The sequence below is a fragment of the Xenopus tropicalis genome, chromosome 4 (genome assembly GCF_000004195.4).
Source record: "Xenopus tropicalis strain Nigerian chromosome 4, UCB_Xtro_10.0, whole genome shotgun sequence".
Lineage (NCBI taxonomy): Eukaryota > Metazoa > Chordata > Amphibia > Anura > Pipidae > Xenopus > Xenopus tropicalis.
The window spans coordinates 88278814-88294177 of NC_030680.2; the positions used below are offsets into that span (position 1 = coordinate 88278814).

At 41.3% G+C, this 15364-nt stretch overlaps 1 protein-coding gene across 2 annotated transcripts; it reads right to left on the bottom strand.

The window, feature by feature from the left end:
• Positions 1–4744: 4744 nt before the first annotated feature.
• On the bottom strand, positions 4745–15264 carry pif1 (PIF1 5'-to-3' DNA helicase). 2 transcript variants are annotated; one of them, XM_004913955.3, is made up of 13 exons: positions 15050–15264; positions 13085–13652; positions 12855–12984; positions 12604–12729; positions 11837–11990; positions 11599–11713; positions 11292–11398; positions 10807–10946; positions 9441–9547; positions 9111–9198; positions 8872–9017; positions 5290–5481; positions 4745–4902 (listed from the first exon to the last, which is right to left on the bottom strand). In XM_004913955.3, the coding sequence occupies exons 1-13, from the start codon at positions 15247–15249 to the stop codon at positions 4861–4863; spliced, it is 2115 nt and encodes a 704-aa protein (XP_004914012.2). In that variant the 5' UTR covers positions 15250–15264; the 3' UTR covers positions 4745–4860.
• Between the last annotated feature and the right edge of the window lie 100 nt (positions 15265–15364).

The following is a 15364-nucleotide window of genomic DNA, read 5'->3' on the forward strand; positions in this document are numbered from 1 at the left end:
CCCGTGAGCCAAAAAGTTTGCCCACCCCTGGTCTAACCTGTGTGACTGATTGTAACCCCTTGTAGCCACGTAGAGTGTGTTAGGGCCTAACATCTAGCAGGCCACTAGAGACGTTTAGATGGCCTCTTATTAATTTAACAGCATAACAGTCATGATCAAATCACTATATGTCTACATATACAGTGGCTTGCAAAAGTATTCGGCCCCCTTGAACTTTTCCACATTTTGTCACATTACAGCCACAAACATGAATCAATTTTACTGGAATTCCACGTGAAAGACCAATACAAAGTGGTGTATACGTGAGAAGTGGAAGGAAAATCATACATGATTCCAAACATATTTTACAAATAAATAACTGCAAAGTGGGGTGTGCGTAATTATTCAGCCCCCTGAGTCAATACTTTGTAGAACCACCTTTTGCTGCAATTACAGCTGCCAGTCTTTTAGGGTATGTCTCTACCAGCTTTGCACATCTACAGACTGAAATCCATGCCCATTCTTCTTTGCAAAACAGCTCCAGCTCAGTCAGATTAGATGGACAGCGTTTGTGAACAGCAGTTTTCAGATCTTGCCACAGATTTTTGATTGGATTTAGATCTGGACTGTGACTGGGCCATTCTAACACATGGATATGTTTTGGTTTAAACCATTCCATTGTTGCCCTGGCTTTATGTTTAGGGTCGTTGTCCTGCTGGAAGGTGAACCTCCGCCCCAGTCTCAAGTCTTCTGCAGACTCCAAGAGGTTTTCTTCCAAGATTGCCCTGTATTTGGCTCCATCCATCTTCCCATCAACTCTGAGCAGCTTCCCTGTCCCTGCTGAAGAGAAGCCCCCCCAGAGCATGATGCTGCCACCACCATATGTGACAGTGGGGATGGTGTATTCAGAGTGATGTGCAGTGTTAGTTTTCCGCCACACATAGCGTTTTGCATTTTGGGCAAAAAGTTCCATTTTGGTCTCATCTGACCAGAGCACCTTCTTCCACATGTTTGCTGTGTCCCCCACATGGCTTGTGGCAAACTGCAAACGGGACTTCTTATGGTTTTCTGTTAACAATGGCTTTCTTCTTGCCACTCTTCCATAAAGGCCAACTTTGTGCAGTGCACGACTAATAGGTGTCCTATGGACAGATTCCCCCACCTGAGCTGTAGATCTCTGCAGCTTGTCCAGAGTCACCATGGGCCTCTTGGCTGCATTTCTGATCAGCGCTCTCCTTGTTCGGCCTGTGAGTTTAGGTGGACGGCCTTGTTTTGGTAGGTTTACAGTTGTGCCATACTCCTTCCATTTCTGAATGATCGGTGGAACAGTGCTCCGTGGGATGTTCAAGGCTTTGGAAATCTTTTTGTAGCCTAAGCCTGCTTTAAATTTCTCAATAACTTTATCCCTGACCTTTCTGGTGTGTTCTTTGGACTTCATGGTGTTGTTGCTCCCAATATTCTCTTAGACAACCTCTGAGGCCGTCACAGAGCAGCTGTATTTGTACTGACATTAGATTACACACAGGTGCACTCTATTTAGTCATTAGCACTCATCAGGCAATGTCTATGGGCAACTGACTGCACTCAGACCAAAGGGGGCTGAATAATTACGCACACCCCACTTTGCAGTTATTTATTTGTAAAAAATGTTTGGAATCATGTATGATTATCGTTCCACTTCTCACGTGTACACCACTTTGTATTGGTCTTTCACGTGGAATTCCAATAAAATTGATTCATGTTTGTGGCTGTAATGTGACAAAATGTGGAAAAGTTCAAGGGGGCCGAATACTTTTGCAAGCCACTGTATCCATTAGCGAAACCTGATATTAGCAGCTTATTTATGTTTAGCTTGAGGCTATCAAATAAAAGAGGAAGTTAATAAACTGATGTTGCTGAGAATAAAGTTTGCCTAGAAACTAGTGATAGTGACATGTATGTAAGTTTGCCATAGGATGATAGATAATAGGACATTGTATCAGCCAGCTGGGTAGAGATCTCTCCAAGTTACCGAATGCTTGTGTTCTGTGCTTGACCAATAAAGCTTCCTTCTCTGATGAAATAATTGCCGGGACCTTGCTGGAATTATTTGGGGAACCTACCACGAGGTACAGGACCCGACAAGTGTTGCGTACTCGCAACAACCAGCCAATTTAATTTGCCAGCTAAGTGTAACTGCCCATGCAAAGAGCCAATCAACCAGGCAGGCCATTTTTGACCTGATAGGTTTAATTTTTGGTCCATGGGTGGACATCAAATAACCCAAAATCAGCAGATAATTTATTGGCAAGTATGCCTGTGATCAGTAGCCCATGGCAAGCAATCAAATTACTGTTTTTATTGGCTTTTTTTCAGCCAGCTGCAGATAGAACAATAACCAAGTGGTTACTATGTGTTACTGCCCATAGGCAAATTGGCCCATTGTTCATAAATGAACCTATAGTCTGTTTGGCAGGTTATGAACTAGTATCCATGCAACCTGAAATGGCCCCTCCATTTTTCACTGACCATAAATGTATCTATTCAAGGTTCTGTGTACATGAAAACCTTCCACCTATGGCAATTTAGATTCAGCTGTAGAGAAATGTCAGGAGAGAGTGTTAGTATCAGTGCAAGAGTGAGCGCCATTGTGGAAGAATTGTCTGATCAGTATAAATCAGTGATCCCCAACTAGTGGCTTGTGAGCAATATGTTAGATGTTGCTCTCAGTGCTCTTTGAATAAAAAGATTTAGTACCAAATGAAGCCTCCTGTAAGCTGATAGGGTGCATAGAGGCTGCCTAATAGCCAATCTTAGCCCTTATTTGGCTCCTCCATGAACTTTTATGCTTGTGTTGCTCTCCAAGTCTTTTTACATTTGACTGTGGCTCACGAGTAAGAAAGGTTGGGGGCCTCTGGTATAAATGCTAGCTGCTGCTACTAGGCCTATTGAAAACTTTTTTTTTTTTTTTTTTTTTTTACAAACCCCTGCGAATCTTAATTGTAATTTTATAGTTCCTCTTTTTCCTGTTATCTTAATGCACAACACTGAACACACACATTATATATATATATATATATATATATATATATAAAAAACAAACATGAAGTTGGTACAAAAGAAAAAATAATTGCAAGACTACATAGGGTGTACGTACACATAGAAGAATGAAAGTGCAATAGGACAGTACTGATGTGCTGAGGGGGAAGTCAGACTCTTAAATAGGGTTCACAACAGGCATGAGCATGCAGGCCAATGGAGTCATCTTGTGCAAACATGCAGGCATCAACAGAATTACAAGGTCAAAAACAAAAAACTACTCTGCAACCTACTGCATAAGCATCACAATCATCCAGCTCAGACATTAATGTAACATGGAATAGATCTAGACACACTGCATTTCAAAACTTACTTGGCCCTCAACACTCGAAAGTTCAAGGGATAAAGTGTTTTGCATCTATGCGGAAATAGTGTTTAAGTATCCCAAAAGCCACTTTCTCTACGGTTACACTCTTTAACACACCATCTCGTAGGTGTCGGAAACAAAGGGCCAAACCCTCCAACATTTTGATCCCCATTTCTAATGTTTCAGCACAGGACTAGGCACCTTTGCAAACTACAAAGATTAAAGGACTTGTAAACAGCCTCTTTAAAATCTTTCAATACCTGCTACACTGGTTGTCCAGAGGTTAATAGTAAAGGTCCCCATACACGGGCCGATAGAAGCTGCCGATATCGGTCCCTTGGACCGACTCGGCAGCTTATCGGCCTGTGTAGGGGCAGAAACGATCGGACTGGCCGACCGATATCTGGCCTGAAATTGGCCAGATATCGGTCGGCCAGGTTAGAAAATCCCGTCGGATCGGGGACCGCATCGGCTCGTTGATGCGGTCCCCGAACCAACTGCCCCATTGCCGCTTGGCCGCTCGCCCTGGGGCCAAACGATCGAATTCACCGACATGCCTCCCCGATATCGCCACCCGTAGGTGGGGATATCGGGTGAAGATCCGCTCGCTTGGCGACATCGCCAAGCGAGCGGATCTGCCAGTGTATGGCCACCTTTATTAGGCTGCAGTGTCCCCTTTTATCACTTAGATTTCCTTCTCCTCCTGTAACCCACTTGCCCCCCTCCCTCAGGAATTTGCTTTGATTTCTGGCTTGTGGGCATGCTCAGTTGTTCTAAGCTCAGATTACTAAACACACCCTCCAGTCTAGCAGCCAGTGAAGAGAGATGGCATTGCTGGTTCCCATAGAAACTCAGCTCTACCTGTCTGCTTCACTTTTTTCTCCTAACCTCCTCTCCTGAGCTTATCTTAAATATACCCCACAGATACAGTCTTTGCAGGACACATAATACTAGGGGGAACATAATCCATAATTTTTTGTGTAGCAGTGGGAAAAAAAAGGTGGCCAACCCCTTTAACCGGTCAGTTATAGTTTTAATGCCAACAGACTCCTGCTGCACAAATAGGGCATCAGATAAAGGCATTTTACATTTATACCTGGAAATGATTATAACATGCAAAGGCAATGTTATATATTTTTTTTTTTTTTTTTTTTAAACAAATTAGGTGTCAGTGTCTTTCAACGAACTCAGTGTTTGGAAGTTAACAAAATGGAAAGTTTTTTGGTGCAATACCCAATGATTATATTTTAGCATCTATTGCACTCTTATGTATTATGTATTATTAATGTATTACCAGCTTGCGGTCGGTTATAGCTTTTAAAGCTAAACCCATGCTACACAGGGAACTCCACTATCGAAAAAGCACAGTCACAGCAGGTATTGAGATTTTTAGAATCTTTATTTAAAAAAAAATAGTAAAAGGTTTCTGTACACTATTTACACCGGGACACTATATACAGGTTCATAGACCAACATGAAGGAAAGGTCACACACGGTCAGCAATTCTCTTTGTTCTCCAGGAAGTCCTCAAGGCAAGTCTGGGGGAATAAATAAGGCATTCAATCATTTTTTAGCTACAGTTTAGGCAGTACAACTAAAGTACAGATAAGCATAAGTCACATACATGTACTCTAAATAAAGTAACTAGCAGATGTTCATGTAATTAGGATAGGACAATAATTGCATTATTGTAAGAACGTAAGGTATTGTTAAAGATGATTGTGCTATGTATCGATCTGATGACTACTTGATGACTATCACACTAAGGCCAGTGACACACGGAGATTAGTCGCCCGGCGACTAATCTCCCTGAAATGCCATCCCACGGGCTACAATGTAAATCGCCATTGGGATGTCATACGCGGTGCTGCAATTTGCCGAAGTTGCGAAAGTTGTGTTCAGAGAGATTTATGTACAAGGTTTACCTGCCGCAATGCTCTTTCCTTCCTCATTTGAGAGTAGAACTGTAGAACATATGGATTGGCTCTAACAACCTTGGGGTCAAAGTCCATAACTCGGAGACCCTCTAGATTTCGAGCTCTGGAGAGAGCAACGTAAGCTTGGCCGCTCTCAAACACTCGAGACAATGAGATTTCCACACAGTCCAAAGACATTCCCTAAAAGAAATTGGCAAAATGTCTTGTTACTTGAAATGCAAAATGGAGAGGGACCTCTCTCTCCCCATTCATTAAGCAGGTTTGGATCCACTGGGAAACATAATGCACCTTGGGATTCCTGGATTAAGCAGCAACACAAAGGCTTTATAAGCAAATTGAAAGACATTGGGTTTAGATGGGAAGTCTGTAGCATACCTTGTGTGCGATTCTATCCCCCCATATAAATTTGCATGCATTTCTGTTAAAGTGGAATAAAATAAAATATATTCTGCTTGTCAGCAGGTAACAGGACGTTTGTGAATGATAAAACGCTTTCCAGCTTCAGACACAGCCAGCAAGGTTTCTCCGGATCATTATAGCTAGTTGGTACACCAAAGGGCTGGCCTGTTAAATAAGAGTCTATGCTTATTGCTAATTTAAGGGCAGCTGTCACCCCTCAAATTTAGGGGTAACAGGTGTCCTTTAAGGACAATGTCACAAGGCCAAAAAAAATATTTGACTCTTACAACTGCCAGAAATTGCCTCATCCAGAATGTATATAGATAACAGCAAACAGTTATCTTTGAATGTTTAGTTACCCACACAGGAGGGGACCAGCACAAGGCAACAAAACAAATATCAGGATTATGAAATCTAATGAAAAAAATTCTGTAAATTGCAAAAAAGTGCTAGGGAGAGTACTGAGCAATTTTACATTAAAGCCAAACATATAGCAGTAATAATACTGTATGAAAACCGTTTTGTAAATGCATCACACAATGTGTTTTTGATATTTGATTGGACATGTCGGACAGTGCAAATTATCTAGCGAAGAGGAGCCACAGTTTAATCAGCAGTCCCCTGAAAAGCCCTCTTTAAATAAAATTCCTTCTATTCCCCACACCCCTACAGTCAAAAATACAACCCAGTTAGCAAAAAGTTGTGACGCTGTAAAATGTAAATAAAGAGGAAATAGAAAGATTTGCAAAACATAACACCCCTATATTTAATTGCAGATAATACAAAGACAGCAGATCAAACGGAGGTTTGTTTTTTGTTTTTACTGTTTTGTGGAAAATATCTGCTCATTTTAAATTTGATGCCAGCAACACATTTCAAAAAAAAGTTGGGACATGGGCAAATAGTTGAAACAGAAAAAAGTTGTGTAATTCTAATGAGAGCATCCCAAAGAGGCCAAGACTCAGAAGCAATGATGGGGAGGGGTACATCACTGTGTAAAACACTGCTCAGCAAATATTGCAACAATTTAAAGGGGCTCTATAGTCGCTACACTCGTACTTCATCACCGTTATGCATTCTAATATACTTTTGAATAAAAAGTGTATACCAAAAAAAAGGTTAAAGCACATCTAAAAAGTATCTCCATGGAGCTCTGTTCAGTTCAGCATTTGCAGGCAAACAGTGGGCGTGTATCAAACCCACAGCAATCGCTCATTTCCTGCCCCTCACCAACGGCAGCCACGTGATTTATTATACTGTGTATGTATGTAACACTGAGTATTTCACTCAGGCACACTATTAAAATATAAAACTTTGGATTACAACACATTCTCCTTGTGCTAAGTAACTGTAAGAGGTATAGGCATGTAAGTAATGTGTGTGTGTGTGGGACACCAGGACAGTCGCTGGCCATGAAGGTTTTGAGCTGAGCTGAATGGAAAGGATGTGTAGGGATATGGCAGAAACGCAAATTAGAATTACCTGTATTCTAAAAACAGTAGAAAAAAAAAAAAACAAACAAATAATGCATTCATATCAGTGTTTTATATTGGCAATTTACTTTGCAATCTTACTTTGAGGATTGGCAAAGAATTGGGAGTTATCTCAAGGATTCCGAGAATGCAATGGCTCCAGGTGCAGGCATATTTAAAAAAAAAAAAAAAAACCCCAACAACCACACACACCTCCTTTTCGGGCCCAAACAATTTAAAATAGACATAGGTGAAAACTGGGTAACTTGCACATCTGGGAAAGTACCAATAAAGGACATGTAAAGTCTACATTTGCCTACAATGTATATCAGTTGGGCACGTCTCCCCCACCCAAATGGCATTATTTGTACTGCATATATCCCCTCCACTTGCCAGCACCATCACGTTTTCCTAAAGCAAATAGCAGCTTTCACCCGGTGGCCATTTTTCCTCCGATACATAATCGGATACATTTAAATCTGCAAGCAGCATACACACACAGACCCTTATTCAGCATACATTTCATCAAGAATACAGGCTCACACATGCAGAACGGTCTCTGATAAAAGTTCTGCTTTGTTTGAGCTGAGCTCAGGAGAGTTGGTTGGGAGAAAAAAAAATTGAAGCACACAGCTAGAGCCGAGTTTCTATCTCTTCACTGGCTGCTAGACTGGAGGGCGTGTTTAGTAATCTGAGCTTAGAACAACTGAGCATGCCCACAAGCCAACAGTCAAAGCAAATTCCTGAGGGAGGGGGCCGAGTGGGTTACAGGAGGAGAAGGAAATCTAAGTGATTAAGGAGATGTTGCAGGCTTACTATTAACCTCTGGACAACCAGAGTGGCAGGTATTGAAAGATTTCAAAGAGGCTGTTCACTGATTAAATTTTTGTGTGTGGGGTTTACATGTCCTTTAATGCTGAATGATATATACAGGTTTTGGAGCAACATATACTGCCATCCACATTCATTATCAGGGGAAGGACTTGCTTATTTCAGTAAGATAATGCCAACCGCATTCTGCACATATTACAACAGCATGGCTCCATAGTAAAAGTGTCTGGGTGCTAAACTGGCCCCCTGCCTGCAGTCCAGACCTCTCACCCACTGAAAAACACCAAAATGTTGAGCAGCTGAATCCTATATTAGACAAGAATGGGGCAACATTTCACTTTCAAAAAAATACAGCAACTGGTCTGGTTAGCAACTGGTCTGGTTAGCAACTGGTCTGGTTAGCAACTGGTCTGGTTAGCAACTGGTCTGGTTAGCAACTGGTCTGGTTAGCAACTGGTCTGGTTAGCAACTGGTCTGGTTAGCAACTGGTCTGGTTAGCAACTGGTCTGGTTAGCAACTGGTCTGGTTAGCAACTGGTCTGGTTAGCAACTGGTCTGGTTAGCAACTGGTCTGGTAGGTTCCCAGTCGGTTACAGAGTATTGTTAGAAAGATAATGTGATGCAACAGTGAAACAAATGCCCGTTTCTGGCATCAAATGCAAAATGAGCAGATATTTTTCAGAAAATAATAACATAACACCCAATATGTTTAAACAGAGGATGGCCTGGCAATTTGTTTTAATTAAGCTGTGGTTCCTCTACTCTCTCTCACCCCATTTATGTCCTACTAGAACTGAATGTGGAATAGGAGATAGTACTGCCCATTAACAAGCTTATTTTTCTTTCTTCATTAATGGTGTGCAAAGTACCTGGCTTTTATGGATAGAAATAGCCCATGCCAACTTTAAAGGCAGCTGTTGCCGGCTCAGATATATTCCACCATGTCCTTTGAACACCCAGCGGTCTGGCTTTATGACCTCTGTAACACCACACAGGAACCGTACAACTGGCAAATCTGTGGAGTGAGAGGGTAGATTAGACATTTATGCAGTTGCCACTCTTCCCCTTAATATTTTTTTTCCCCAAAACAGTGTAAAGAAAAACTCACTTTTATTTCCTTCTTCAAACTTGGTGACAACACCACGTGCTCCATTTACCAAGCCACGAGACACATCCAGATTCTTTGCCAGCATCACCTGAAAAAGAACCCAGTTTGGCTGTCAGAATAAGGCCCTGTAAAGCAAAAAGGGACAGGTGGCCAACTTGGCAATGGCCAAATGTCAGAAATAGTATGAGGCGCAGCATTAAATCTGAAAGTTCTTACTTGTATGTAGAATACATTGTGTCAGTGTTAAAAACCAAGACTTCAAATAAAGTTGATAGTTACCAGCTCCATTACCCCAGATTTTTTTTTGCCTGTTGCCAACCCAGTCCTCACCTGTGCCCCTTTCTTCAGCTGAATCTGTTGATTTACAGGACACTGAGCATTTATAGTTTTCACAAGCATAGGGTCACTGTCCAAAGCCTCATATAAATGAGATTCCCCTGCAGGAAGGAGTTGTGTTAATAAACCATTCACATCCAGTTGGAATACTGTATATCTTCATGTACCTAGATCTTTTAGTCCTTCAAAAGCAGGCTTCTACACAGTTGTGCCAAGAATACGAGTGGAAAGACTACTGGAATCATTATGGCATCTCTGTACGGAGTAAAAACCAATTTGTGCCTACTGGGGCGAGTGATGTGTGGCTATGTTCTAGGATGCTCACATTAGGATATCTGTGTGTGGCTAAGTCACATTCCACACTACGGGGCTGATTTACTAAGACACGAATTGGAAAAATTCCGATTGTAAAACGAACATTTTGCGTCTTTTTTGCGATTTTTTCGGCGCCTTTACGACTTTTCGGAAGTTGTCGCGACTTTTTCGTTACCAATACGATTTGCACGAAAAAACGCGAGTTTTTCGTAGCCATTACGATTCGCTCGTATCTTGTCGCGACTTTTTCGTATTGAACGCTCGTAAGCGGCGGCCGAAACTTTCAGACTTAGCATGATTTTGGAAGCCTCCCATAGGACTCAATGGCACCCAGCAGCTCCAACCTGGCCCAAGAAAAGTCACCATACTGAAGCTTGAATGAATCCGAACGCTACGAAAAAATCGCAACATTTTGCGCAACTTTCGGAATGGCTACGCAAAAGGCGCGACTTTTCGCGCAAGTTTTAACGCTACGAAAAAAATTGCCAGATTTTGCGCAACATTCGGATGGCAACGAAAAAGCCGCAATAATTTTCCGAAAAAAATCGCCAAATACCGATCATTACGAAAAAAACGCAATCGGACGCATTCGGCCGGTTCGTGAGTAAGTAAATGGGCCCCTACATGTTGTTGTGGAGGGCTATGAGATATTAGGGGTTATGCATAGCAGACTCATATAAAGGCCATTTAGTCAATGATTAAATTGCATGGTGACAGACCTTCCTAGTTGCTAGGAAAGAAGAAGGTCTAGTAAGTTTCCATTTTAATGAAAGACAGGGACAGTTGAACAAACTAAGATACCAGGAACAAGATAAATACCAGCTGCACATGTTTATAGTATGAATGGTTAGTTTTAGTAAAGCCTCTGTCCTTTCAGTACCTTTAAGGTCTGTTCAACTTTCTATAACCTCAAAAATAAAATAGTAAACACTTCAGTCACTGAATGATTTAACACAATAGCACGTCACTGCTATTTATTTCAACATTAAAATGTTCCCATTCAACTGAGAGAGAACAGATGTGGTGTTGGTATCTGATATTTTACCAGGTAACTGCTGAAGGCGACGCTCATTGGTTATTTCCACATCATCTTTGTGAGTGCACAGCCTCGTAGCCAGAATTCCATCTCGCTCAACTTTATGGCTACTGGTTTGGAGAAGCTTCCTTGAGACATCATCTGTACATCTGCAATGCAATACATATAAAAAAAAAAGTAAATGAAGCGCGAGAAGCAATGACACAGTATAAGCCAATACTTGGTAGCAGAAAAACATAATGGGCTGATATATATGTTTTTTCCTGTGAATATATCAAAAATAAATTACATGCAGCATCTTACACAAGATTTTTCACATATTTGACATGTCACACAACAGCATATTATTGCTGCCATTACATGTATATTGCTTGAAACATGTGTCAAGCAAAACATATGTATAGGAGTTTTTAGGAGAGTAGTGGGAGGATTTTTTTTTCCCAACCAAATACAACCAGCCAGGTGTCGGCAAAAAGAAGCACTGAATTATGTACCTGCCAAGTCGGATGGCTTGCAGCAGAGAGATGAAGTTTTTATCAGTTTGTCTCCTCACTTCAGTTAATTCCATAGTCAGATGAATGCATTTCCTCCAGCTTCTCGCCTGCAGGAAAATCAAAACACCCTATTTCAGATAAACATACGTGAGAGATTAGTTGTGCCACGTATGTTTAACAAGACAAGGACTATTCTAATTCCAGCATCACATATCTGCCATGTGTTCTAAATACATGCCATGTTACCCAAATTTTTTTCAGCACAATTTTAAAGAGATTTTTGGCACAAGCTTTGTGAAATTTTTACCTGGAAACAGAACTTTGTTTGGCTTGAGGCTTGAGTGACTGGAGGAAGCTGAAGGAAGTCACCACATACAATAAGCTGAATGCCACCAAATGGTTCATCTTTACCACGCACAGCCCTGGAATTAGCAGAAAGGTTTGTAGTTTTGTTTAACAGGGAAAGTAGACAGCGCAATATACAGTAGAAGATTACTTCAGTCCAGCAAAAGTAGAAAAAAAACAAACAAACAAAAAAATAATACCTAGCAACAGCCTCGAGCTTATCAAAGAACTCTCCTTCCACCATTGAGATCTCATCAATGATTAGATGTTTGCAGCCGGTCCAGTGCTGGCGTACCCCGGGCCTCTTTGCCAGTTCAATGCATTGTTCTATTGAGGCTTTGCCAGTACCAATACCTGAACAATAATAACAGTTAGCAAAAGCATGGTGACAGTAAATGTTTATTGAGAATAATTATACTAAAACCCCAATGCCAGTCTAAAGGTACATCAGCACTCAAGTATAATAACTAGTGTCTGCCCACTACCAAACTACAGCATCAAACTTTACACAGAGGGGGGCATTTATACTACCTTGGGGCTTGGGCTGAAGTCCAATAGCATGTCTCTTAGTGTTTTTGCACAAAGCCCCTATGTGACCCCCACCTCCCAAATGCAGTGCTGCCAAACGCAGTCAGTGTTTTATTCATTGGGGCAGCCACGGGTCTGTGGAATGGAGCCCAGAGACCTGCCTCAATTTAGAGATGGAGGAAAGCAGCGTGCAAAATGCAAAAAATTGGCCAATTGTTTTCTTTTGTTACTAGAGAAGGTACAGAATGTACAGTGCTGTCAAGACCAGATTACAGACCATGACCAGAAATCAGCACAGAGCTGCATGCTCATAAAGCTATAGTGCGACTAAAGCCTAAAGTGCATTTCTAGTCTAATGCGTTACATCCAGCTTTCTTTGCCATTCAAATTGCTGTTATAGGTCAGAATTATTCTTACCAGACCTTTTAGCCATACTAACCTGCAAACGCATGTAGAGTTGTGCCACCAATGTGGCATGCAGCTACTCCAGTACTTGCTGTTGCATATGTACTTTTGGGTGGGAGCGCGCCAACTATCCTCTTTAATAAATAAGACTTTCCTGTGCCTGTATATTGAACCATAATTAGAAGCAGGTTGTTTTAGAAGGAAAAAAAAAAAAATCAGCATGCCCTTTAATATTTTAACATTTGCTTTCATGCAGAAGGGAAGTCTAGTTAAACAGGTGCCAACCTGCACTGCCCGTGAAGAAGACATTCCTCCCACTGAGAACTGTGTTCAACACCAAGGATTGTTCTGTAGACAGCCGGACCTGCTTGGGCATTGATAGTGTTGGCTTTTTGCTGGGCCTGAGATCTGCAATCTGATGTTTTTATAGAGGTAAAGAACAAACAAGAGTGAATTATTTGAATTATTTTCAATAGTCACACTTGAATGCGCATCACAAAAGCTGACTGACTTACTAGGCTGTTAGAAGACTCTGTCCGTGTACGTTTTTGCTGGCATCTGTTAACTCCATTCACCCCTTTGTTACTCAGTCCCCTCCCCTTTACTGGAGTCTCAGAGTTGGCCTTGGCCCGCATCTCATTAGCCTGTTCCACATCTTTTTTCTGCACTGGGCTGATGGTTTCAAACACTCGTGGCAGCCCAGAAAGAAGGCGGGTGCGCTCGTTCACGGGCTTTTCCGTTTTTCCTGCTTCATGTTTAATTAGGAGGGTTTTCATAAAGTGCTGTAACTTATCTGAGGGGCAGTTGGATATTAAAAGCTGGACATTTTCTGGCAGCAGCACAACGGACGCTTTCCCATCTCGGATGAAACGGGTGAAGAGTTTGATCTGCTTCAAGACAAAGTTTTGTTGGAGCTTTCCATCACTAACCTTCAATACAAGGTCACGGAATTCATTACGCCCAAGTGAGACGAGAGCATTACGAATTGCTTTGCGCTTCAGAGTCTGTCCGGAAGAATTAAGATACTCTATGGTGATGCTGCTCTGGATTTCTGGAGACAACTGTTCTGCTAACATCATTATCCTGTTACAAGAAGAAACACACAGTCAATTACAGTATAAAAAAAGCTAAATGTAATCAGTGCAGTTTAACATTACCCCTTATTTAAAGGGCTAGTTCACCTTTAAGTAAACTTCTACTATATAACAGAATGGCCAAATTATAAAAAATTTTAAATTGCTCTGCGACACTACAATTTTAAGGTTATTGTTACTTTTTACCTTTTTATTCAGGCCCTCTCTTATTCATCTTTCAGTCTCACATTCTAAGGACTACTGCCTGGTTGCTAGGGAAATTTGGACACACTAGCAACCAGATAATGGCTGAAATGCCAAACAAAAAAAAAAAAGCTTAATAAAAACCCCCACAAATAATTAAAATAAAAGACCTATTGCAAACCGTCTCAAAATAGAACTCTCCACATCAAACTAAAAGTTAATTTAAAGGGGAAGAACCCCTCCAAGCAGCTCTCAAGTTTCGAGTTTCAGCAGCTATCTGGTTGCTAGGGTCCACATTACCCTAGCAAAAAGGCAGAAGTTTGAATGAAAGATTACAGACAAGCACCTGAATAGAAAGTGAATAAAAATGACAATAACAAAAACACTGTAGCCTTACGGAGCAATAGATTTTTTGGCTGCTGGAAGCTTAGAGTCAGAAGGGGAACAATCCAAAAATTATAAAAAAAAAAAAAAAATTATATAAAGACCAATTGAAAGGTTGCAATGAACTGACCATTCTATAACCTACTAAAAGTTAAAGGGATTGTTCACCTTCAAGTTAATATGCCCAAGACTGCTGCACAAACCAAGGCTTTACCTACATACAATGTCAAGCTCCCCACCGTCAGATAAATTGGTACACGAGAGCCCGCTAATCCGTGCATGGATTTTAATGCATTTGTCTTTGGTTTTTTTTGGTGCAGGAAGGCATAAAAAATGCTTTATTCTAAAAAAGTGGCAACTGGCAACCTGAGTTCTCCGACAAATGTCAGCAATTCTGCGGTGATAGACCTAAACATTATTCTGGGCCTGTTTGAAATGGCAGGGACTGTTTTAAATCCCTCATTTTAAGAGCACAAAAAAACATTCTAGCAAATCATTCCTCAGCCACATGATGTCCATCCTCTTTAATATCTGCAATTGATTTACAAGCACAGTTGCTAAATTGCACAAGTGCAAGACAGTAGCAACCAATCAGGAATTTCTTTGTTACCCAGTCAACTAAAAGACCAGGTTTCATACAGTCGATTTAAAAGACGAGATGGAACAGAACATGGTTTTCTTGGAAATTCGGGAAAGGGTTAAAAATGATTGCAGACAGAAATGAGGTTGTCAGGATTAAGGCAGATATAGGCAGATCGTTCCTTACTATTTATAAGCAATTCAAAAAGCTTCCTATGCAACAGACTTTTAAACTATTACCTGTCCGTGGCTGCTGCTGCTTGTACCGCCCGGAGAAGTTGATCCTCAGAATGAGAGTACCGGATTGTACCGACGGAATCGCTGTAATACAACAATCCGTGTACAGCAGCGAGAGCTACACAAGTTGCATTTTTGAATTTGCCGGTGTAGAAGCTCATCCAATCGGCCGCTGGACTTTTAAATGAACAGCCAATCAGCATTCACGCTTACCATTGTCCCGGCAACGGCTCGAATAGAACTTCCTTGCATCACGTGATTATAATGATTTCCCAGCTGCCATATTTCTTTTGGGCAATCAGTTCGTCACTGTAATCA

Excerpts from the sequence above, each read along its gene's own strand:
- pif1 (XM_004913955.3), bottom strand. The coding sequence starts at position 15,249 with ATGCTGATTGGCTGTTCATTTAAAAGTCCAGCGGCCGATTGGATGAGC. Across the intron at positions 12,985-13,084 it reads CAGAGTCTTCTAACAGCCTA|ATTGCAGATCTCAGGCCCAG; the intron begins GTAAGTCAGTCA and ends TAAAAACATCAG. Across the intron at positions 4,903-5,289 it reads AGGAAAGAGCATTGCGGCAG|ACTTGCCTTGAGGACTTCCT; the intron begins GTAAACCTTGTA and ends TTATTCCCCCAG.